Here is a 27652-nt window from a genome sequence, read left to right as displayed (position 1 = left end):
TCTCTCCGCCCCCTTATTCCTCGTTTGTACGGCCTTCCGAAGATCCACAAGGCAAACACACCTTTAAGATCAATAGTTGAAGGTATTGACTCACCTGCTTACAGCCTGTCTAAATACCTTGCCGTTTCCTTAAAAAATCTCATTGGTAATTCCTCCTCTTATATCAAAAACTATGAAGATTTCATTTTGAAGATGAAAAATTTAAAACTCGAGGATTCTGACAGAATGGTTAGTTTTGACATTGTCTCTCTTTTTGCAAATGTGCCAACAGAAGAAGTACTCAATCTACTTAAAAACAAAGTTTCCAAGAAAATGTTTGCTCTATTAATGCACTGCATAAACTCCGGCTATTTCTCTTTTGAAGGAAAAATATATAAACAAACCAGCAGCTTAGCTATGAGCAGCCCATTATCTCCGGTCTTAGCCAATATTTTCCTAGAAGACTTTGAAGAGAGAGCTATTTCAAACGCAACATTAAAACCTAAACTGTGGCTGCGATACATGGATGACATCTTCCTTATCTGGGAATATGGTCTAGAGGAGCTACAAACCTTCCTAAATCATTTAAATAATCAACACCAGAACATCAAATTCACATCCAAACTAGAGATGAACGGCATCCTCGCTTTTTTGGACTTGAAGATTACTAGAATGCCTGATTGTCTTAAATTTTCGATTTTTCGAAAAATTACTCGCACAGATAGATACTTGCAAGCCTCTTCTTATCACTTCCCTCCACAGAAATTTGGTATTATTTCCACTCTGGCCCATCGAGCAAGATCTCTCATTTCAGTAGAAGAAGACCTTCAAACAGAACTCACCCATCTGAAAAGCACATTCTTAAACAACGGCTATTCTTCTTGAAGCATCAGTAAACATCTACGTATCCAACCTCGACAAGAATATAACTCCGATCCTATTACTCACATCCAATTGCTGTTCATAAGCTCTCTATCTCCAAAACTAGCTGAAATAATGAAGAAATTCAACATTAAAACCTACTTCACTACCCTACCAAAGCTTTGTTCTTTTCTAAGTCGCCCCAAACCAAAACACAACCAGCTTCAGTTTCCAGGAGTTTATAAAGTCACCTGCAACCGCAGTAAATCTTATTATGGACAGACTGATAAGTGTATTTCACTACGTCTTGAGGAACATCAGCGTGACATCTCTTACAAAAGAACCTGTGCAAACGCACTCACTCTCCAGTCATGTTCTTTTCTCTGCTAACTCTAATCTAGAAGAGCTTCAACACCAGATAGACTGGAGTCTTAAGACCAATATCTATAAATGCAGTGATGAACTTGAGAGACGTATCATAGAATCAAAAGAGATAGTTCTGGACCCATCACACATAAACAACAATTTAAGCTACAGTTTGCCTGACACCCACAGCGCAGTGATTGAGTTCTGGTGCTCTCAAATCAGTTGCCACCACTTACAACTCACGCTAGTCCTGCTATGTGGACACCAGTTCAAATATGACTGTTGCTATTCCTATTTTGTTAATTTGAGAAGTCCATGTTTTTTACCTTGTTATTGTTCAAGTTTTTTGTTATTATTTACACACCTGAAAAAGTTGGTGTTCCAGCGAAACTAGTCGTATTATATTAAAGGTTTCTTACCTTTCTCGATGTTCTTAGTCAGTATAATTATTTTTTAAATATGTCTACAAGACTAGTCAATACTAATCACAATATATATATATATATCAGAAGCATCTATTATGGTGTGTTCCTTACATCTGTCAATTCATGAAGAAATAACGTTTAAGCAGTTATTTGAAATAATTATCCTGAACTGTTACAAATATCAAAGCATACCTTGACTAGTCATATATGGTGGAAGAGAGAGAGAGACGAATGTGATTCTTTATGCAGAGCTTGCAATGAAGCATCTACATGCATTTTTAACGGCTGATGATGAACAGAGACCAAGTAGCATACTCAATGGTGCATTCATACTGACTGAAATTTGTTCAGGAATTAAAGGTGTGCAGGCTCTTAACAGTTTAGTTCTACTCTGTAGATTACCTGCAACCATGAAGGGAAGTGCAGTTCATTATTACTTGTGGTTTCCTGTTAGATAACTCTATATATTTTTAAAACTTATTTTTACTTTGACAACTTGAAACAGTGTTGAGGATATTTTGTGTACACCTCTTTTAAACTGAGAATACTAGGTCAAATCAAAAATTGTTAAAGACAGTAAAATGCATCTGCCTTTTATGCATTTGCAAATATCAAATGGTATTTTTCTTAATAAAGTAAATTTTTTATACAAATTTACTCTCCCACTGTATTTGCCACTGATATATGCAAATAGAGTAGCATGCAGCATTCAAGATTCTATTGTGTCATGTTTTAAAATAGCACAGTCAAAAATGGACTGAACTCCATATATCACAAAGCTGTGACTTTTAGAACCTTTCATTTCTAAGCACAAGTGTAGTTAATCTCTTTGGTGAGATATGGATATTTTATTAATATTATTATTATTATTCGTGACACCTCCAATGAGTCCGAAGACTCATTGCGGGAGGACACCCTCTATACAGCCGTCTCAACCACTACACCGAACCTCTACTACCAATCATCCCCATCAACGCCATCTACTGCCCACCCCAACTAGTATTTTTTGTCTGTAAATTGCGTGTTATTTAAATCTCCATTGATTGCTAATATTCGAGCTGCATAGCTTTTGATATAAACCAGCAAAAGTATTCTTTGTTTCTACTTGATAGTGAAGTTCCAACACTTCAACTATCAAGTGAGACACTAGAAAAGTACTATTAGCAATTGCCCTGTATAAATGGTGTGTGAAGTGCTTGTATTACTTGTTTGGCTATAATTCATCTTTGGTAGTGCTAAAATTATTCTGATAATGAAAATGCCAGCCAGGTTGGCCGAGTGGATAGCGTATCCGCTCTCCAGAAAGGCTGCGGGTTCGAATCCCACCATGGACTTGGATGTTTGTGATTGTCTGTGGAAATACCAGTGGTGGTCGGTAGTAGATGGCATTGGTGTAATTGTGGTCATTTGGTGATTGAGTGGTGGAGACGGAGTTGTAGAGCAGGTGCCCTCCCTCGATGAGTCTCCTTGGACTCCTTGGAGGTGTCAAATAATAAAATAAAATATTATACCACAATTTATTGTAGTATAACATGCAAGAGTAATATTTTTTGTTTGAGAGTAATGCCATAATTATGAATGGCACATTGGATGTGATCATCTAATTTTTTTAAAAAAAATTATAAATATCATTTACTCTAATTATTCTTTCTGTGGGGTTGTTGTGATCTGGGCATCACAGTAACAACATTGGAGTATTGTAATGATTTATGATACATGTGAAATTGGGAAGGAAAATTTAACAAGGATCAACTGACTTACTAAATGTTTTTAATTTTATTTTTTAAATTGAGTTAAAAAATAAAATAAAATTAATTAATTAATTAAATTAAGCAAACAATGTTTGCTCCTGAAGTATCTTCAGGACTGAGGCAACTCGTAGTAAAGGTGGACCAAGTTCTCATCAATCCTTGTCTCAGTATTTCCCATAATGCAAAGCACATCTCCTTGCAGACATTTATAATGCTATGCATTATAAATGTAATTCATTAAAAATGTAAGTCTGTTGTTTATTTTCATACAAAAGTGTGCTTTGGCATACAACATCTTAATAGAATGAATGATGCCTGAGCCAAAGCCGAAGGCTTTCAAGCAGCTGAATAGGTGTAGGTGTTCAATGCAGTCGAAAGCTTTTTCTTGGTCTAGTGTTACAAGACCCATTGTTTCATTGTTGCTGTTGGCTATGCTTATGAGATCCCTTATGAGGTGTAATTTTTCGTGAATAGATCGTCCAGGGATGGAAATCTCTGATACCTATTTATTATTTCGTTCAGAGCGGGTTTAAGTTTGTTGGCAATGGCTTTTGATATAATTTTAGTCAGTGTTTATGATAGAGATGGGTCTCCAGTTTTTCCTAATTTTGTCGTGTCTCCTTTCTTTGGAATGAGTTTGATAACAGATATTGTCATATTGAGTGGGAAGCCATTGGTATTCGCGTCGACATATACTCTGTAGAAGATAGGTCCAAGCTTTTCCCAGAAGGACTGGTAAAATTCAGTGGTGAGCCAGTCTATGCCAGGAGATTTATCTTTAGCTAAGGAGGTGCAGGCAGTTGTCAAATCATGTAGCGTGATGGGGAGTTCTGTGTTACGCCTAATTGCTGGTGAGAGTCTTTTCACATTGGATAGAATTATATTCATGGCATCCATAGATGTTGAGTTTGCTTGGTATAAATATTTGTAGTACTGCAAGGTATATAAGAGGATTTCGTCATGATTTTCTATGATTTTTCCACTATCTGTTTTTATAGCAGATATAGTGCTGCACTCTTGTTGGCATTTTTCCAGTGAGAAGAAATATTTTGTGGGTGCATCTGTGAAGTTAATGTGTTTGTGCCGTGCTCTTATTAGTGCTCCTCTTGCAGAGTGCTCTAGGTATGAGCATATTGCGACTTCTAAGGACTGGTATTCCTCAGATTCTGGATGATGTAATTGCTGTTGTTGTTGTTGCAAATTTTTAAGGACTGAATGCTTATTCAAATTCCTTTAGTGACTATATTTTAGGGTAAATACCCTAACTTTGGATTTAAAGAGTGACCACCACTCGAAAATTGATTGGGAAGTAGGTATATCTCTGATGAAAGTTTCGATATAGTTTTTGGAGGTTCTGAGATATTCTGTATCTTGTAGTAGGCTGTTATTAAATATCCAGTATGCTCCTCCTTTATGTCCTGTGTCTCCAGGAATGCAAATGATCAGAAGGATGGAATCATGGTCTGATGCATGAGATGGATGGTATGTGACTCTCCTCCTTTGTGTCCGGTGTGTCCAGGAATGCAAATGCTCAGAAGGATGGAATCGTGGTCTGATGCATGAGATGAATGGTATGTGACTCTCATTACATAGGGTATTGTGTGCATAGATGTGTAGTATCTATCGAGCTGTGCCTGGTATATGACACTGGTAGGGCCACTTTTGGCCCTCCAGGAGAATATTTTCTCATGTGGTTGCAAGTGTCTGAAGGTGTCAGTCAGCTTGTAGTCATTTATTACATCCTAGAGAAGCTGAGCTAGTGAGTGTCGATGTTCTTGGCATTATTTTCTGTCTATTGCAGGATCCAGAGTGCAGTTGAAGTCCCCTGCCAGTATGAGGTGGTTTTGGACAAACTCCAGTACCTGCACTGCAAGCTGTTCGCTTTGTGGCATGTATATATTAATTATATGTATTTTCTTTCCTGTCTGAGTTGTAATGAGTGCATATATTGTACACCCAGGAAAGGTATCAATTATTCCTAATTTTAGGGCACTCTTTTGGTGAATTCCAATGCTGACTCCTGATCCATGAAGTTGTATGGCAGGACAGTGATGCATGGTGTATGGCCAGTTCCTCCAGTGTTGATCTGAAGCTTTGCTGTTGCAATGGAAGTTAGTTTCCTGCAACATAACTATTTCTGGCTGGTTGGCAAGGATATGCTGCAGGACCAGCCTGTTTTGCAGTGGTGTGGCACACCTTCTAGCATTTAGTGAGAGAAGGTTTATTGAGGTGCTCATTATTTTATTTTATTTTTTTGTTTTTTTTTGGTGCGGTAATCCTCACTTCCTTTATGGATAGTTATGCTGCCACTGGAATTCAAGCCCATTGATCAGGTAATAAATTCTTTTCCTGAGATTGGTGTTTTTTCTTCCTCTTTTTCCTGCCAGAACGGTTCATAATTCTTCCAGCTGGGTGATAAGGCTACTGATGGCGGCGGTGTAGTCATATGCTGTCAGCAGTTTTTGTGAAGAGCCTCGAACTTTTTTAAGAAAGCTCTGAAGCTGCTCATTTGTAAGTGGGCCTTCAGTGGGAGGAAGAACTACATTTCCAGTTTCCTCTTCATCATCTGAGGACTCAAGAAGCTCGATCTTTTCATCCCTCTCTACAGGTTGTTGGGAGGGTTCTGGAATGTTTGGAGGCAAAGATTCCCTGTTGCAGCTGCACTGGTTCGTCTTTGGCTGTTTTTCCGTCTTTGTTTCTTGCTCCTCTTCATTATTTTTATCTTTATCAGAGTTAGTTGTCTGTTTTCTGTTTCCTTTTCCCTTGGATTGCTTTTAATTGATGTTGGTGGAGGTTCTTCCGAAAGTTGGGTTTCGTTAGTGCCACCACTTGATTTTGTCTCCTCGGTATTCGACTGAGAGTTGTTTCCATGATACTTTTGTTGTTTATTAAGGATGCTCTGTTTTTTTGGGGTTGGCTGCTTGCTGCTTCTGATTCTCTGATCCGCTAGGGTTGGTAGTATTGTTAACTGGTTTCTCATTTTTGGGTATATACGGGCATAACTTCCTTACATGACCTTCTTCGTGGTAGTAAAAGCACTGAGCAGCAACAGTAATATAAAAGGTGTAGGGTACTCCCTCTATTTCTGTGTTGATTATTTTAGGTATTGAGCCGATTGTGTTGTTGCCAAAGTGCATTAGAGCCTGTCTTCTGTAGCTCTTGATGTGAGCGAATTCAGGCCTAGTTGTAGAGGCTCGTAGTGTTCGGATTTTACCTGTCACTGTGCCGTATTTTGACAGTAATCCGCGAAGCATTTGGCTTATTTCCGGTGGGACATTTGACATTGTTACTTTTGTGGGAGCTAGTGCGATTATTCACATGGCATGCTCCGATGTTTATTCCCTTTTCAATTAATGTCTCAGACCAAGATACATTATTAAAGTACATTTGTATGGTTCCAGCAACTCTTGAAATGTGATAGATAGATAGATATCCTCTATATACTATATACGTCTCTATGAGGGTTGTTTGAAAAATATGGTAAATTTCCAATAGACGTCGACACAATTCGTTCATTCATACCAATGTCGGCACATATCATCTTTTTCATGACCCCTGGCAAAATTTTAGCCATGTGCGACGCATAGTTCTATAGCAAATATTTAAAATTTAATATTTGAATAATTAATTCAAATATTAAATATTTTTAATATTTGAATTAATTCAAATTTTAATGATTCAAATTTTAATGATTCAAATTTTAATATTTTTAATTATTCAAATATTAAAAATATTTTTAATATTTGAATAATTTTAATATAAAAATATTAAAATTTAATATTTAAATGTTATAGCAAACATTTAAAATGACCGTGTTCACATTTTTCATAAAAATGGAGAAAACAAGTTTCATGCAGTGATAAAACACTTATTTGAAGAAGTGGACAGTTGCGCAGATCAAAGCCAAATTAGATTCAGCTCATGGGAACTTTGCACCAGCATTAAAGACCATTTATTTTTGGATAAATGAGTTTATCCAAAAATTTTTATGTCCATGTTTATCCAAACATGGTCATAAGTCCATCAAAGATGAAGCATGCTCTGGACGCCGAATTAGGTCGCTACGAAGGAAATGATTGACAAAATCAATGGTATCGTTATGGAAGACTGCCAAGTGAAGTGAGCGAGATTGCTGAGATTGTAGGCATCTCAACTGTGAATAGGTGAAATTTTCCTACTTGAAAAATTGAACATGAAAAAAGCTGTGTGTGCGCCATGGGTGCCACGATTGTTGACTGTCAATCAAAAATGCATGCAAAAAGACATTTCAATGCAGTTGAAAGTTTATTTTTCATTTGGTTTGACAATAATAAATTTAGTTTAATCCTTTATCCAAGTGTGAGCAAACAAAGTTTGCTCCTGAAAATATCTTCAGGACTGAATATGGTGTTGTACTACCTTACCGGTAAGGGGTAAGGTAGGTGTTGTACTCCCTTACTGGGGTAAGGTAGTACAACACCAGGCAACTTATAGCAAAGGTGGACCAAGCTAACAACATTCCTATCCCAGTATCTCCCATAATGCAAAAAACATCTCCTTGCAGATATGTATAATGTTATGTATTAAGGGATTGGCCACTACCCAGACTAGTTTCGACCTTTATTGAGGTCTCTTCAGTGGGAGCCAGGCCCAGAGGTGGAGATACCAGGCAGAAGCAATAGCAAGGTCATCCTTACCTATAGGAGTTGCCAAAAGGTGTGCCACCTTTTTTTATTAAATGCTACGAGTTTCCCGGTGTTGTACTACCTTACCCCAGTAAGGTAGTACAACACCATATTCAGTCCTGAAGATATTTTCAGGCACAAACTTTGTTTGCTCACACTTGGATAAAGGATTAAACTAAATTTATTATAGTCTAACCAAGTGAAATATAAACTTTCAACATCTTTCTCTAAATCCAGGGTAATTTAAAAAAAAAAGGTGGCACACCTTTTGGCAAGTCCTATAGGTAAGGATGACCTCGCTATTGCTTCTGCCTGGTATCTCCATCTCTGGGCCTGGCTCCCACTGAAGAGACCTCAATAAAGGTCGAAACTAGTCTGGGTAGTGGCCAATCCCTTAATGCATAACATTATACATATCCGCAAGGAGATGTGTTTTGCATTATGGGAGATACTGGGATAGGAGTGTTGTTAACTTGGTCTACGAGTTGCCTGGTGTTGTACTACCTACCTCAGTAAGGTAGTATAACACTATATTCAGTCCTGAAGTTATTTTCAGGCGCAAACTTTGTTTGCTCACACTTGGATAAAGGATTAAACTAAATTTATTATTTCAATGCAGTATTTGGCAATGTTTAATCGCAATTCGCAGAATTTTTTTTTGTGTCGATTCATGACTGTAGACGAAACTTGGATTCCAAGCAGCAGTCAAAACAGTGGAAGTCGAGAAAGAGCACCGAAAGAAGTGAAAGCCATTTTGTTAGCTGAGAAGGTGATGGCCACTGTTTTTTTTGCGATTCACAAGGAATTTTCATGATAGACTATTTGGAAAAGGGTAAGACAATAACAGAAGTCTATTATGCATCATTGTTGGACCGTTTAAAAGAACTGGAAAAAAAAAAATGGCCAAGATTGGCGCACAAAAAAGTGCTCTTTCATCAAGACAATGCACTGTCCCACACACACTGGCCATCGCAATGAGAAAATCGCATGAATTGAGGTTCGAATTGGTTCCACATCCACCGTATTCTCAGGACTTGGTCCTGCGTGACTTCTTGTTCCCAAACTTAAATATTTGGCTGTGATGGAAAAACTTTTCTTAGAACGAGGATGTCATCAAGGCTGTCAATGACTATTTTGCAAAATTTGACAAATCCTACTTTTTAGATGGGATGAAAAAATTGGAAACTCGCTGGACCAAATGTGTAGACCTCGATGGAGACTATGTTGAGAAATAATAGTGATTTTTTTCAAAAAAATGACAGCAAAATTTTAGTGATCTACCTAACCTCACCAAACTTTTCAGACAACCCTCGTATATATACTCGTACAAGTAGCCCAGTTGTGAAGATACTTCGTGCAAACATTGTTTGCTTACGATTGGATAAAGGATTAAACCAAGAATATAATTTATTGGCATCTTTAATTTATAGTATAACCAAGTGAAAAAAAGTTTAAAACCTACTAGTGATTGTTTAGAATAGAAGTTTCTAGTGGCATTTAGAAATAACTGATTTCTAGATTGAGCGGTATTTTGATGATAATCTTTATCATAAAATTGTTTGATCATATCAGCATTATTTACATCACTTTTGTAAAAAAAACTTTTAAGCACATGCAGCAGATAGTTATTAAACTGTCACCTACATAGAATCTGAAGTCCCATCACTAACCATTATTAATAAATTGTCTGTCATACCTCTTCTTAAGATTATCTACTAACAGAGTACTTACAACTGCCTCTGGCTTCCTATTCCACTCATGTATCACTCTCCAAGCAAAAAATCTAGCCCTTACACACTTGATAACCATACTAACACTTCAAGGGTAACCTCTAGTTTTGTCTTGTAAGTCTGGAAAGTTCTTTATCATCTAATCTATAAAACCCCCTTTGGCAACTTATGTTTCTATCATGTCTCCTTTTTTCCCACCTCAAAGCTAAAGTTTGTAACATTCAGCCTTCAATCATTCTTCATAGGGAACACTCTACAAAACCAATCACCTTGGTCACCTGAATCCACTTCTGCATCCTCAGGAAACCAATTCAACCAGGTCCATTCACAGTAGTTCAGTTATAGTTGTATCTGATACAGAGAGATAATAAGTTCCTTATCCCTGCTTGTGTGTTTGTTAACATCCAAGTAATCCTTTGAGATATTTTGCCCACTTTTCCAGCATATCCTCTGAACTTAAACTCTCTGTCCATTATTGTCCTAAATCTCTAGCCTCACCTATCTTTTGCATTTCATTTCTATTTATAATACACAATCTGTAGTTTTTCATCCCAAAGGTGCAAGCATCTCTAAATCATCCTACAGGATCTTTACATCAGTTATATTAACTGTTGCGCTCTCTCTCTCTCCCCCCAGTTTAGCATAATTAAAAAATTGGATGTTCCCCTCAGATCATTCCCAGTATCATTGACATGCAAATTGAATGGTAGCTCAAATACAGAGCACTATTAGCTCACCACTGGTTACCCATCTTTCTTTGATTCAACTTCAACATATATTACTCTGTCTTTCCATTAGCTGCCCTCTTAATCTATGTCACCAGCTTTGTGTCTACCCCCATTTTATTCAGTTTATTGTTTTATCCTGTCAAATGCAGAGTCCAGCATTATCATGGTGTAGCCATTTCCCTTTTGTTAATTGTAAAAAGTGAGTCAATTAAGAAGACCACTTCTTCACAAAATTATGCTGTTGCCCTTAAGAGTATCATAATTATCTTAATTGTACCGCTTATTCGTGAATTCTGCTTTTAACCATTTTTTCCATTACCTTATTCACTCTTCAGATACTAACTGGTCTATATAATATGCTTCCTTAGTCTTGGAGTCTCCTTTATATAATGACACTCCTAAAATACTTCCAGTTCATCTACCTCTGTTTTTATCTCAATCCTTGTTATATTGTTTACTGCATTATCTCCACCTGGATGACACACACACACACACACACACACACACACTTGCAAAATGATCATTCAGTAATTCAGCTATTTCTTCTACTTCTTTCTCCTCCCTACTATTGCCATTCATTTAAAGTTTCATAATCAGTCTTCATTTTGCTTACCAACTGTTTGGGATTTCTTTTAGCTTGCTTGGCTAATTTTCCCTCGTGATGTAATTTGGCCTTCTTCACCACGCTAATCACGCTTTGCTCATGAGCTTGCCAATCATCTTTCTCCTTATATACTCCTCCATAACATTTGCTTCTTTTGCAGCTACTCCTTGATGAAGCCACTTACCAATTTAATACCTACCTGATTTATCATAGCTATCCATCTTAGCTATCTCCTTTTTATGAAAAAGCTTCTTTCATCAGTATTTCCAAACTGAAGTCTGCATTTCATTAAGACATCATTATCATCATCCTTTCAGGGATTTTGGCCAGCTGGCCTGTTCAGGTCTTTCTCCATCTTTTCCTTGGTTGTCCCTGACTTCTATATTTTCCAACTGAGTGGTATGGGGGTATTTTTTTAGGTAGTCTTGAAATGTCCATTCTTTCAATATGTTCAATCTACTTCTTTCAGTATTCATATACTTTGTCCAATACTGAGTCTATTTTTGGTTCTTCACATATTTCTCTGCTTCTTTTTTCCCAGAGAGAGAGAATATAGCCTGCTGTCCTTCCCAGGAATTTCATTTCTCTAGTTTCGATGCTTTTTTTTTCTGCAGATGGTCCATAATTTACTTCCATATAGTAGAAAAGGTCTAGCCAAAACTTTATAAACCCTTATTCTTGTATGCATTTGAACTTGCTTAGGTTTGAAAATATTATTTTCAAACCTAATTGATCATTCCTGTTATCTTTAGAAAATTTGATTACAACAAGTATCAAAAATTTCCTTCTGTCTGTCTAAGACAGGAGAAAAGTGCCAACTCTTGACCTACCTGCAGTAGTACCATACTGTACTGTTATTCTTATCCAGAAAGATGACAGTTGTCATTCTTTTGCAGTGAGGTATCTTATTAAAAAAAATTATTTAAATAAATCCCATTCTTAGACATGTTATGTTTTATTTGTCATTTGTTTGTTTTTAGGTATCCCCTCCCCATTTCAGTATAGTTTGGCATGCAACTGAATGAGTTTTTTTTTCTGCTCAGGTACAAATGCAGCTGAAGGGGGGGAAACCTATAAACCTACAAGAAAGCAAAATACAAATAAAATAAAAAAATATAAAACTTACTCGTTTTAGAAAAGAATGAAGTAACTTTAATTTCTATTATTCAGAAGCGGGGGGGGGGGGATCAGGCATTTTTATTTTGTATTAATTTAGTATGAGAGTTTAAACAGTGTCATAACTGTTTATGTATAAAACTGCCATACAACTGCTGTGTATATTTTATCATCATCATCATCATCAAATTCCTGACATGTACTCTCAAGGGGGTGTACAGGATATGATAGTACTACATGAAAAATTTACATCATTACTAACTTCCTATCTACAATTTTACTCCAAATCAGTCTGTTACTTGTCAACACTCCAACAATATCAGATCTTAGTGCCTTAGACGATATTTCTATCGTCTAAGGTACTTTGTACCGTATCAATCCACCTATATCTTGGTCTTCCTCTGGGTCGTTTTCCTGCCAACCTGGCAGAGAACACTTGCTGTGCTAATATTTCCTCACCCATTCTGTTTAAGTGACCATACCACCTGAGATTAGCTCTGCTAACACATTCCTGGATGCTGACAAAGTTCTTTCCTAATATCCTCATTTTTAATATGATATTGCCATTGATGTCATCTGTTCATGCCTCTAATCTTTCTCAGGACTTTCATATCTGCGGTCTCATAACAGAGGGGATAATGTACATCCTTGTCTCACACCAGATTAAACAAGGCAATACTAAGTATTGCTTGATATAATGTCCCATTGACACCATAACTGTAACGTATTGAATAGCTTCTCTCTTGGTACATTGTCATATGCCTTTCAAGATCGACAAAACTTAAATACAGATCTTTGTTATATTCTCATGCTTTCTCAACTATTTGTTGTAAAGTGAAGATCTGATCCTGACAGCCTCTATTTGGCCTGAATCCAGCTTGTTCTTCTCCAAGTTTTTCTTCCACAATTCTTCATAGATCTTGCCAGGAACACTCAATAGGGAAATACTGCTGTAATTCTCACATTCTGTTTTATTTCCCTTTTTGTATATGGGTACTATTAGAGCTCTACTCCAATCATCAGGAATTCGTCCCTCTGTCCAGGCTTTCTGAATGATGCAGTGCAGCTACTGTAACACATTTATACCACCATACCTCAGCATTTCTGGTCGAATACCATCTATTCCTGCTGCCTTTCCACATTTCAAGCCTTTGATGGCCTTTTCTACTTCAAGTATGGATATGTATTCCTGACTTTATGCCTGTCGAATGTTTTTTACCACTGTGCTATCACTGCTTGTTTTATTTAGCAATTTTTCGAAGTAATTACTCCATACTTCAAGGATATCTTTTTCTCCCATTTTCATGTCACCTGACTCCTTTTATAGCACTTTTTCCTCCATTTCTAAGCTTCTTCAACAATCTCCAAAATATCTTACCACCTTCTTGATATTTATTTTCTATGTTCTTGCCAAAGTTCTCCCATGACTTTTGTTTAGCTAGTTTTACACAGTGTTTCGCTTTCTTACATTTGTGTCTGTATTCTCTAAGAGCATATGTGGACTTATTTGCCAGGAACTTTTGATATGCTTTCTTCTTTTCCTTCACTGCCTCCTTAACTTCCTGTGTCCACCATGGAGTTCTGATTTTTCTATCCTTGCAGACAACCTCACCACATGCCTCTCTGGCTGAATCAATCGGGGTTTTCTTCAAGGCTTGTCACTGAATCTCCAAGGTTTGGTTCCTGTTCTCAAACTCTTTCATTTTTTCTTCAATAATCTTTGTGTGTTTTTGTCTACAGTTCACATCTGAGAGCTGCTCAACTTTTATTCGCTTTAAAACTTTCTTACACGTTATTCTTTTCGATATGAAATTCACTTTTATCCTGCTCAAGACCAAATAGTGATCACTTCCAATTTCAAATCCTCTGTACACTCTGGTGTCCTGCACCAGGGAGAAAATATCACTATCAACAATAACAGTCAATGAGACTTTTCTTATTCCTTGCCTCTTCTCTCCATGTGAATTTGTGCACATTTTTATGTTGGAACATGGTGTTAGTAATAACCAGTTCCATGTCCTGAGCAGAAATCCAACAGGTATTTGCCATTATTATTAACTTTGCTCTTTTCTCACAATTTTCCCAAAATATTTTTGTATGTCTGACAATCATTTCCTACTCTGCTATTTAGATCCCCAACAAGGACCAACTTTTCCTTTTTCATTGTGTCAGTTGTTTTGTCTAAAGCATCAAAAAATTCCTCCACTTCTACCTTAGTAGAACCTTCTGTGGGTCCATAGGCACAAATAAGTCCCATTGCCCAATTCCCCATTCTGATATTTGCCCACATTACTCTACTTGAGACTGCCTGCCATTCAAGAAGATTAGCCTCGTATTTTGTGTTGAATACTATGGCTACTCCTTCTTTTCCTTGATTGTTATTTTCTGAATATAACATTTTGTATTTATTGCTCAGAAAGATCTCACCAATTTTTGTCTTTTTTGTTTCAGTCACCCCCTATTACGTCGATCTGGTACTTATCTAATTTCTCAGCTAGCTCCATTTCTTTGCCATTCAGGCTTCTTATGTTGATAGTACCGATCTTTAACTCTGGTGATGTTGAGTTGGGGGTGTGCTTTCATATTTGTTCCAGTAGCTGACTTTTTGCTGTTTGCCCTGGTTCCCTGGCAAAAACAATGGGGGACTTGTTTAACCGGGCGACGCCCCAGCCAGCATGAAATTTTGTCATGTTGTACCATCATTTTGTATATTGGTTTAAGCCAATAAGAATACAATTTGGTTGGCTAAATCTCAAATTGCCAATCCATCCTCGTTCGTTCAGTATCCAGGTAGATACCCAACAGGGTGCACCACTTGAAGGTGAGGATTGGACATTAGGTCAGAATCCCTGGTTGGTTCTCCGTATTCCTTTAAAGTCTCTGTGGAGGTCTCCTCTCAGTTATACAGCTTTGACCCTTACCGGTGAAATAATAATGTGTATTATTGTTATGTAATAATGTGTATTAATGTTGAGTGTATTATTTGTTGTGATTTAAAATTTATATTGAATATCATTGAAGAATACAAAACTTTAAAATATATATAAGTATACATCTATATATATGTTTTATTTATTTATTTTAGGACCATGTTCAAAGGCAGTATGGAAATGTAGGAAAATCTCATTATCCTGGGTTGGATAAAAATCACTGCCGGAAAGTAAGAAATTTTATGGTCAGTAGTGGGTGGATTTCTGCTTGCTGACATCATCAAAAGCTTTGCATTTATTCACCTTGCTTCAGGGAATGGATTTGCCACCGTGTGGCTGTATATCATTTATTCAAAGCTTCTTTAGAAGCCAAAATATTTGCTTCATTACAAAAAAGTGAGGCTTTTAATATGTATTTACATACTGTACATTAGATTATTTCCACATGGTGGGAAATATAAATTGTATACTACTTACAGAGTGTAAACTTGAGGAGGCACTGGCTAGGTTCAGTATATAATATGTGATGAAAAAGAAAGAAAAGTAAATGTGTGTGTGTGTGTAGAATTGCTTCTCACATAAAATGCATTATAAACTATTTTAATTATATATGATTAATTTGTAAAAAAAACCTCAGGAGACTCTTCTATTTATGAACTTATCTCTTCAGGTCGATCTGAAGCACAAATAATAAAAAGAGGAAAAAAATCTTTTTGAGCCAGATATTATTTTTATGACAAGATTCAATAAAATACAAAAGAAAACTTTTATACTCCCTAAAGAAGACTGATTTTATGAAATAGGTATGTGAAAAAATGGTGCAGATGCAATAGTTACTCTTGGATTTCTTATATTGGCTTTTATCTCCTCTTCAACAAATTGTAATCTATTTTTTAATCTAAAAACCTACAATTTGTATTGCTTTTTTTCCCCTCCTTATGTTAACTTTCTATTTTTGCTTCTCAGTTATTTATGAAGAGATTGCATTAGTCTATTATTAATTGGAATAACATGGAAACCATTCATGAAAATAAGTGTCATTCCATCATTATATTTTGTATATGTATTTGTAACAGCTTACTGGAATTAATGGGACTGAATTTTTATCTCCAAAATCTAGCAGATATAGATACTATAACATGTCATATTTCTCATGTATCTTTGCCATTAGCATCTGACATATTGTTTTGCTTCTCTACCACCGGAATGGATTGGTGTCAGCTCACCTAAGATTTTGTTTACATGTTTTATACAGTTATACTATACTTCAGCTATATTTTTGCTTGTGTAAAGTATGAAATGGTTAATTGAATTCTCTTGGCTTATTTTGATTTGATTAGTTATTAGTTGAATATTATTTGAATATTTATATATACATATATCATGCTTTGATTATTTAATATATTTAGAAAGGAAAGAGGATGTAAGAACATTTAAAAGAACTCTTCAACTAAAAATGAGTTAGCTCATCTCATACAGAGATAGTAGAGTTTCTTCATGGAAACTTGATTTTTTTCCCTCCAACAAATTGAACAAACTGACCAAAAAGCATTGCAGTTAACAGCAGATTATGGAGACAGAATTAACCGTTCTTACAGATTTGTCATTTCTTTTGCTTCGAGGATGTTGAGTAAATTATTTAAAAAAAAAAAAAAAAAATTAGATTTCATAGCTTTATATTGCTAGATCCTGCACTTTTGTTTACTGAATAACTAGTAGTAATGAAATAGCAAACATCGGCCAAAGTATGAGAGAAGCATTTTGCCCATTACTGAGCATTTTCCCTCTGATAAAAAGAGATTTCAGCAGAATAAAATTTTTGTTTTCAAGCTTTAGAAAAGGTTACATGTTGGCAGCTTCTATCAGATGAAATTATAAAATCAGTTATTAAAAAAACTCATCCTTAAAATACATTGTGAATATCTTTGATATTACGTCTTTCTTCTGATGTACTACTAAAAGAGACCTTGCTCTTATTAAATCCCACTTTTCCCCTGCTGACATTCTTGAGTTATTCAAATCGCTACTCAGATTATTTACATGAAAAGGAAAAATATACAAGGAATTAGAAGACTGCCATATTTTCTTCATTTTAGACAATTTTCAGTTGTAGGAAAAAACCCTCAAACAGTCCATTCAAAACCTTTAGTCTGTTTATGATATGTTAATTGTGTTTGCTGGTTGGTGCTATGGAAATAGGAAAAACGTACCCATTACATTCATTTTTAATGCATTTAAACAACTAGTATTCAAAAATACATTTAGTAAAGAAAATGATTTAACAACTGTCCTCTGTAGACACATTAGTCACATATCTTTAAATTGTTTGCTATCATATTCTCTTTATAGAACACTACCATACCCTTAATGATACTTTCCACCGAATGTGACTACATAAACAGCCCCATAATCACCCATATCAGCAATATGGTATACATAAAACAATGACTTATAGATGGCCGTTTGCTCCATTGTTGTCATGAATATCAGTTATCTATATTAAACTTTTTTTTTAACCAAATGGTTCCTACCTCTGCAAAATACTAATGTCTTCCTATTCCTCACTTGACATACTAGATCCCAGCAAAACTATTTCCGTTCTTATATCTAGGGTATGTCTTAAAAGATAGCCAATGTGATAAATAAATATAATCTTCACACCACTTAAATTTCACATCGAACTGGTAACGCTTTTTCTATTCACCTAAGGACAAACTATGATGCATATAGGAGTGTATGAAGTGCCTTGTGCCTCTAACAGCCTGCTTTACAGAGTTTTTCAGTAAGAAAGGAAGATAGTTTCAGTATTAAAAATATAGATAGTTGAAATGATTTGACTACTTTACAATATCTGCATATTATTGTATAATACAGTAATAAATGAAACTTAAGAAGTAATGAAAAATTTATTCTATGAAAGAAAAAAATTATGTTTTTGACTACCACATTTTTTACTTGTGCTGCAATGCATACAATAGTGAACAGAAATTGTTCTGAACATGTGGAAAGATCCTATCTTATTATTACTCTCTGAATTATGGTAACAGATGCGAGCAACCCTGAACATCTGGGTATTTAATATGAAACAGGGTTGCTAAATGCAACAAACCAAAAAGAGAGGAAATATAGAAATACAGTCAAACTTGGTTATAATGAGCATTACAGGACTGACATAATTTCCTCATTATAACCATTACTCACTATATCAGTGATGAGTTAAATCTACCTCCTATTTTTTTTTAATTCTCAATAACTCGATAATATATAGATTTTAAAAAAAAGAAGTATTAGAAAGAAAATATAATTATATAATTAGATATTATTTGTATGAATATGCTAGTATAACTATAATACACTTAATATTAAACACAATTTATTTGTTCATCATTTTAAAACCATACATTTAATACTAAACAGTTTATTTCTCCATAATGAAAAGAATACTAATTAATAATAAACACAATTTCAATTATTCATTTTAAAAACATGACATAGCATCATTATGTTGGTTTTTAAGTCAATCCAGATAACTGTTGTTATATACAAAATCATCATGTCTACATTGTTTAGTAAATTTTTTTGCTTGAGCATTCAAGATTGGACTGTCTATTGAGAATCCAGCTCTTCTTTGTGTACCATTGAAGCAATGCTTCATCCACATTAGTAAGCTTGCACTGTCAAAATTATTTTTGTTTTAGTTATGTTGTTTTTGGTGGGACAATATGTAAATATCTGTATCTTCAGCAATGTCAATGCTGTTAAAGAGGATAAAGAAACTTTTCACACTTCAACATTTTTTGTACAATGTTCTAACTCATGAATAATTTCTACTTTTTAACGAACCAAAAGGCACTTTCTTTTAGTAGATGTTTCTGATGGAAGGGTTCGTTTTTAACTGATTTTAGAGTGGCGGTATTTGGATAAAGTGAGGAAGGAGGGCCGGAGACTAGACACTAGATGTCTTTCAATTTTAGGATACTCGTGTATTTTGGGACTGACTCCATTTTCTTGTATAGTAAAGAGATATTGAAGCCTATTATTGTTTTACAGAGATAGTGTAAAAGACTATATGTGCACCTCTGATTAATTATATTAAAAAAAGTGATGGTGAAATTATACAAATCCTTTCAGGGTTTAGCTTAAGGCAAAATTCACATCTGTGACTGAAACACTAATCTTCATCTTATTTCCCAATTTTTTATGAAATGAAGAAATGTTAAAATTGATATTTCATAATATGTGTTTTCTTGACTGAAAAAAAAATATGTATAGGTGACCAAAGTGAAACATAGCCAGATAATTATCTTATGAACCATTCAAAAATAAACTGTAATCACAAATATCTATAGTCGGAATTGTTGGCTGAATAGTTGGGAGAGTGGTTAATGTACCTGCTCTGCAACCACAACGTTAATTAATTCTCACTAGAGAATTAACCATGTATTGCACTTTGGGAGCATGTATACATTTTTTTTTTTTCCAATCAGTAAAAAATGTATACTAATATTTCATAAAATAATAGTATTGGGAAATAGGTGAAGATTAGTGTTTCAGTCACAGATGAGAATTTTGCATTAAGCCTAATGTACACCATGAAAGGATTTATGTAATTTCACTGTCACTTTCTTTAATATAATTACTCAGTATTTTACACTATCCCTGTAAAACCTTCAAAATTTCTTTACTATGCAGGAAAAGTGGAGTTGGACCCAAAATACAATACATGCATATCCTATAATTGAAAGCACCTCATCTTCTGAATTAGTTCAGTAAAAAAAAAAAAAAAAAAAAAATCTGGTTGAGAGTCTTAAAAAGAGTGAAAGTTTACAAAAATAAATAAAAATTCTTAAATTTAGTGCTCTTGCTACCTAACCACCCTATCAGAATTTTGTAAAATATTAATATCCCATTTACAGAGTCTATAGTATCCAAATAAGAGAGGGGAGATTAATATTTTAAGAAATAAACAGAAATTTGGGAACTCACTGATCAGTAAAATGCAAAATACTAATTTCACTTCATACTGAATAAAAATATTAATAAAAAAAGTACATGAAATCTAATTAAGTAAATAATACAGAAATATAGAAAAAAACTATATTTTCTAAAATATTTATTGTTTTGCATTCATTTTTCACATATGTATCATTACAATATTATTTCAGTTTTGTCACAAATAATTTTCTCGCAAATTATTTTAATTTAAAATCTCGCAATTTTAATTTTGAAGCTCGAAAGCAAAAACAGTCTTAGAAGACATTATCACATGGAAATGAATTTGCTTCTCCTCCCTCTACAGCATGAAGAGCTAAATTAAATGGAAACCCTAAAAAAAAATTAAAAAAAGCCGAATGAACCCTGACAGGAATAGTACTAGGGGAAAATAACACTGTCAGTCATCTGGAAGACTATTATTGTGAGTTCGTCAGCTTAACCTTACTCTTTTCCTAGAAGGTGCTAGTTAGGATTGTGGGATTATATTATATAGTACTCAGTTTGTTGTTTACCATTATCCTATATGCATATTCTTATTTTTGCACTTGTGACTGAGGCAAACTATTTGCTTAATATTTAAATGATACTTAGTTATTTATTATTTCCGAATGCCTATTTCTTTCATTAAACTAAAATATTTGTTACTATCCACCTTGAAGAACATAGGAATACATACACTACTAACTTTATGGCAAGTCAGGACTAGTCCAACAATCAAGATCACACATTGAATGCCCCATCACACAGGATTAAATTGGGAGGGATACAATGCTGCATGAATGCTTGCATAAGCAAGCCCTCAATCCTCAAGAGGTATGGCTGTATTAATTTTTCTAGAATTTGGGAGATGGTTATTTTAAGACTGCCTTCAATTCAATAACCAGCCTTCAATTCAATAACCATAGACATCCTATATTTAGATATAGTATATCATGTTTGGATATTGGTTCTTCTGCCCGTTACAATTTTTAATTGTTTCAACAACTGATTAATTATAGTACCTTGTTCTGTATTTAGTGTTTTTGTCTCTGATGTCAGTGGTTTCAAATTCAGTTAAATATCAGATAAAATGTAAGACATTTACATTTAATAATTTTTAATATCTTCCGTGGTTACAGGAAATTATGAATTATAATTGTTTTTATTAAATATCCCAAAATATCCAAATGAGAGGCACTATGCTTATAAATTTGATTTAAATTACTCTCATGAAAGTGACAGTAATTCTCCTCCTCCTATTTTCAGTGCAATTTTTAGTCACTCATTTTTTAATTAAAATTATTACCTGTTGGTTAGGTTATTGTAATAGTTTTTCTTCAGTATCTTTATTGTTGTTGAAAATATTACGTGAAATATATGATATTTAAATATTTCTAATGACATGTATAAATTTATATATTACCAAAAGTTTGCTTTGTAAGCAAAATTAAGTTACTTATCACTGATTATTTAGAACATAAAATTCTTATCACAATCATTATTTAAAATGCTTTATACCAAAATATGCTTACACTGGTATTAGAGTATTATATAGAACTACCAGTCAAATCATAGGACCAACAAATAATGCATATCTTGATATTCAGAAATGAATATTTAAGCTATTCGTTTCCTATCATCATCTTCTTCTTCTGCAGCTTCTCCCACTTAAGTGGGGTCACTGTTGATGATGAGTCTCCTCCACATCCTCCTGTCTTGGGCTGTCACCACATCCAAGTTCTTAATCCTCAAGTCCTCTTCTACCAGCTCCCTCCATCTCTTCTTTGGCTGCCCACGCTTCCTCCTTCCTTGCACATCCATCTGCAAGACCCTTCTTCTCACATATTCGTCCTCCCTCCTAATCGCAAGACCAAACCATCTCAACCTTGCCTCCTGTATCTTCGCTCCTAAGTTCGTAACTTTCACCGTTCCCCTCACAGTCATTTCTCAGACGATCCTTTCTGGTCACACCGCACATCCACCCAAGCATTCTCATCTCTGCTATTTCCATCTTGCTGGTGTTATTTTTCCTCAGGGCCACAGTTTCTATAGCATATGTCATAGCTGGCCTCACTACTGTCCTATAGATTTTGCCTTTCAGATTGATCGGCACCCTCCTATCGCATAACACTCCAGCCACCTCCCTCCAGTTCCTCCAACCCGCTTGTATCCTGCATCCCGCTTCCTTCTGAGCTCCTCCATCTTCTTCCAATGTTCAACCTAAGTATCTAAAGTCCCTCACCTTCCTGATGACATTTCCTTCCAGCTCCAGATCTGTCTCCTGGCTGCCGCCCACTGTGCAACACATATACTCTGTCTTACTTCTGCTCGGTCTCATACCTCTCTCTCCCAGTACTTTTCTCCATCTTTCCAGTTTAGTTCCCGCTTCTTCTCTTGAACCTGCACACAGCAAGATGTCATCTGCATACAACATTGTCCAAGGCGCATCTTCTCTCACCTCCTCCATCACCACCTCCATCACAATGTTAAACAGAAACGGACTTAATGCTGACCCTTGATGCAAGCCAACTGTTACTTGAAAACTTTCTATCTGTCCCAGACAGGTCCGAACATTTGTCTTCACATTTCTGTACATCTCCTGCACCAAACCTGACATATTTCTCCGGAACCTTCTTCTCCCTCAGACACCTTCAGACTTCTTGCCTTGCACTCTATCGTATGCTTTCTCCAGATCAATAAATGCCAGATGTAACTCCCGTTTTCTCTTGAAACTTTTTCCATCATCTGCCGTAACCCAAAAATAGCATCTGTTGTTGATCTACCAGGCATGAAGCCAAATTGTTCCTTTGCAATCTCCACCTCTTTCCTCAATCTTCCATCAAGAACCCTTTCTAGGATTTTCATTGTGTGGGACATCAACTTTATTCCTCTGTAATTTTTACAGTCTTGTGTATCCCCTTTACCCTTGTAAATGGGGACAAGAGTACTCTCCCTCCATTCCTCAGGTATATTTTCCTGTTGGCAAACTTTCAGGAACAGGTCCCACAGCAGATCAATTCCCTCTTCCCCCAGTACCTTCCATTCCTCCACTGGAATCCTATCGGGGCCCACCGATTTTCCATTCCTCATTCTCGTCATGGCCTCCGTCACTTCCACTCTACTGATGTTCTGCACTATCCCCTTAGAAGGCTGCCCATCTTCTCTGTGAGTCCTTGCATTTTCCTCATTCAAAAGTCCTTCAAAGTATATTCTCCATCTGTTTCTTATGTCCACATCCCACCATAATACTCTTCCTTCAGCGTCTTTGATCTGCCTCACATGTAAGATGTCCTTAGCTGCTTTATTTCTACATTTCGCTAGTTGGTAAATTTTTCTCTGTCCTTCCTTTGTTTCTAATTGATCATACAGATCTTGATATGCCATGGCCTTTGCCTGTGCCACAACTCTCTTGGCTTCTTTCTTTCTCTGCACACCTCTCTGTCCTCTTCCACTCTTGACTCATCCCACTTCTGCTTTGCCTTCCTCTTAGCTGTCACTGCCACTTGTACATTATTATTCCACCACCAACCCTCCTCCTGCTCTCTAATCTTTCCAGATGTCTCACCAAGCACCTCGATTGCACAGCTCAGGATTACTTTTGAATTATGTTTCCACCAATCTTGTACACTTTCCAGTCCATCTGAAATCCTCTCTAACACCCTCTCCCTAAAATGATTCCTCACACTCTCTTCTTTTAAGTGAAACCACTTAATTGTCTTCATCCCATGGCTTCCAGAGGTTCTTATCTTCGATCTTATTTTAAAGTCTGCGCAGAGCAGTCGGTGTTGCTGTGCCACTTGATTTTTGGAATTACTTTACAATTTGTCACAACCTTAAGATGTTTTCTTCTAGTCAAAATGTAGTCAATTTGTGAACTGTTGTTACCACTCCTAAATGTTATCAAATGTTCTTCCCTCTTGTAGAAAAATGAGTTCACAATTGCCAGATCAAACGCTACTGCAAAGTCCACAACCCTCTCTCCTCCTTCCTGGTTCATCATTCCCACTCCGTGGCCATCATGCACCCTTTCGCAGTGTCTATTTTGTCTCCCTATGTGTCTGTTCAAGTCTCCTCCGACAATCACCATCTCGTTTTCTTCCAGTTCCCTCAGTTCTTCATCTAACACGTTCCAGAACTCATCTTTCTTCTCTGCTGTACAGCCAACTTGCGACCACCCACTCTTCTCCAAGACCCAATTTCATTCGCATGATCCTGTCATTCCTTCTACCCACTTCCAGTACTTTGCCCTTCATTCTACCACACACCACAATTCCTACACCATTTCTTCCCTTGTTATTCGCTCCAGAATAGAACAATATATATCCATCTCCCAGTTCCTTTGCCTTTCCCCCCTTCCACCTTGTCTCCTGCACACATAAAATACACACATAAACTTCCTCTTCCTCATCATGTCTACAACCTCTCTTCCCCTTCCAGTCATGCTTCCAACATTCAGTGTTCCCACTCGCAACATCCTCTCCACCTGCTGGGCTCGCTTCTTTAACCGCATCTGCCCTTGATGCGGTAGCCCTCGTCCACTTCTCGCAGCTGTAGGGCGATGTGGCTGCGTGTCGCTTAAGGGGTACACCCTAGCCCTTATATCATTTTCTCTTTGACTCATATCATGGCTAGAGCTGGCAGTGAGGTTTCACGACCGGATGCCCTTCCTGACATCAACCCTCGCCATTTATCCGGGCTTGGAACTGGCACCTATTGAGGCTAGCTTGCCTCGGTACACAATAAATATTTATTGTGTACCGATATGTCTACTCATGGTTTACCTCTTTTAAAACTTATAGCTTGCCTCCTTTGGTGGCTGCATAAGACGAAATGACTTAGCAAGATAGGAAAGATTCACCCCTAGCTCTCGAATACTCTAATAGCATCAGGGGGAAGGAGCAAGGAGAGGAGAAAGAAGCAAAGAAAGAAGGGGAGTCTATAGAATAATATAACAGATGTATATTACATGAAGTAAGGCATGGTCCAGCATCTGGACCATGACACATCTGGACATTTATTTTTAATAAATAAATAAATAGCTTTTATTTATTTATTGTTAACATCAGACCTTAATGGAGTTAGAGACTCATCATGGAAGGTATACACTATCACACACAAAGCTCACCAAACTATGCCTAAAGCTCATTCAATGTGTCTACATTCACAACACACTCAGGCAATGCATTCCACTTACCAGCCATTCTCCATGCAAAGAACCTGCTTCTCACTCCTTTGCTCACATCCTCCTTATATAGCTTCCAGGGATGGCCCCTTGTTCTACTCCCCCTCCCTCCTTTTCCATTCTATGAAAAATTTCTTCCATGTTAACCTGATAACAACCCCTGACCAACTTATATGTCTCAATCACATTCACTTCTCCACTTCCTTCTCCTATTTACAAGTCTTTGCAAATTACATTTAAACAATCTTGTCTTCATACTCCACATTCCAAAGGTCAGTTACCACCTTTGTGAATCTTCTCTAGACCTTTCTAACATAACCTCATCACCATTAAATCCAGGTGAACCAAATCTGTACACAATTATCTATATGAGGCCTGATCAACTCTTCATACACTGGAATCATAACCTCGTTATTTCTTCATACCCAAGTCCCCCACATCATTGTCATTATCCAATGTGATGACTTCACAACTTGTGCAATGTAGCCCCCCTGCATTTCAGGTCCTTGTCCCAGATTTCCCATATCCTCTACCTTCTTCAAAGTTTCCCCACCAAGTGTATACTTTGCATCCTATCATTGCTTACCAAATTTCAAAACCTTACACTTGGCAACATTGAACTGATAGTTCCACTTATCTGCCCATTCTTACAATTTATTCAAGTCCTCCTGTAAAGCCATAACATATGCTTGACTCTGCATTGCTTTCACCCAGTTTTTCATAATCTGAAAACAATTGTATATCACTAGTTAAACCTGTCCCAATATTATTAATATACAAGTTGAACAGCAATGGCCCAAAACCCCCACTAGTGACTTTATTCTTTGACGATATTACACTCCCATATACAGCTTTCTGATACCTATCTGACAGCCAGTCACTGATCCAACTCACTAGTCTGTTATCCATTTCCATCCATAAGTATACTACGCATCTCCCTTTGTCCGGTACACTTGTCATCTTGTTATAGTTCATAAGTAAGTTTGGTAAAACATGCTCTCCCTTTAACAAACCCATGCTGACAATCACAGAGAATACTGCTGCTATCAACCCATTTTTGTATCCTAGTTCTCACTCATCTCTCCAATACCTTAATTACAACTCCAGATATACAGATTGATCTGTAATTTGTAGATCAATCTGTAATAAATCTTATCTACAGTATTATCACCGTCTTTATGCAGTGGAATAGTTTTAACTTCTTTCCACTCTCTTGAGACCTATGCTTGTAAGACTTATTAAACATGCATAAAAATGCTACTGCTAACTCTCTGGAACATTCTCTTAAGACACGTGGTGATATATCATCAATTTCTGTTGCCTTATTGACATCAAGCTTATTTAATTCTTCGTTTTCCTTGTGGTCACTCACAGTTAAGCCATCCATTCTCTCCTATTTCCTCTACATTTGAGCTCTTATGATTTCATCCTGATGAGGATAAAAACACCCTTATAAATTGTTCACTGAATATCTCTCTCTGCAACAGTTACTCTTCCACCATCTTCTTCCATTGATGTCATCTTACATAATCATTCCTCCTTCTCCTTGCCACATATATGAAAAATTCCAGGATTTTTCTTAGCCTGATTTGCTAATTTCTGCTCATACTGCACTTTGGTTGTCTTTACCAACTGAGTTGCCTTCCTGGCCTGCACTTGATGCTCCTCATGCAATTAATTGTTATCATTATTCATCTTGTGCAACCTCCACAGCATTCTCTTCTTCCAGATTTTGTGTTTAATCCTTTCATTCATCCATTTGACACCTACCTTATTCAGCTTTTTAACTTTCAGAATATATTCACACATTGATGCTGTTAAATATCTTTTGTCCAGTTCTCATGCATCGTTTATTTTCATCCCGAACTCCTCATTCCATTCTATAGCTCAAAAGCATCTCTTAAGCTGCTCATAATCACCAGCCTTTGTAGTTCCACATAGAAGTCTATATGATGATAAAATTAATATACAATAATGGAATATGACTTATGTTAAGAAAATATTATATTAGATGTAGAATTTTTAGCTATTTTTCCTAGCCATTGTCAATACATTGAATAGAGATAAATGTAATAAGAACAACACTTCGAATTACGAGTGTATGAGAGTATATGCTGTCAACTGCAGGAGGATAACTCCATCTATAAACTATTAAAATTCAAAGAAATAAATTTAAATAATTATAGTATTAAGAAATACAAGATGAGAAGTGTTACTTAGTATGATTTTCCAAACTTGGGAAAGTTTAAGGCATTTGTTTTTGTTGAGGTTCGGACTATAAATGTGAACTTTGCAACTTTCTTTATGTAATCTTTCAAGAAGAAAATAACTTTTATGCAGGA

General features: G+C 36.1%; 1 protein-coding gene across 1 annotated transcript in view; it reads left to right on the top strand.

The window, feature by feature from the left end:
• The window catches only part of LOC150102631 (transcriptional adapter 2-beta-like), a 348460-nt gene that overhangs the window by 302077 nt on the left and 18731 nt on the right, over positions 1–27652 (top strand). The window contains exon 19 of the mRNA XM_090398716.1: positions 15310–15384. Coding sequence (XP_090254842.1) covers positions 15310–15384 — 75 coding nt within the window. The remainder of the gene's footprint in view (positions 1–15309; positions 15385–27652) is intronic.

The sequence above is a fragment of the Typopeltis vanoorti genome, chromosome 10 (assembly GCF_054136105.1).
Source record: "Typopeltis vanoorti isolate ZY-2024b chromosome 10, IOZ_Tvanoo_1.0, whole genome shotgun sequence".
NCBI lineage: Eukaryota > Metazoa > Arthropoda > Arachnida > Uropygi > Thelyphonidae > Typopeltis > Typopeltis vanoorti.
This window is presented reverse-complemented; position numbering and strand designations above follow the sequence as displayed.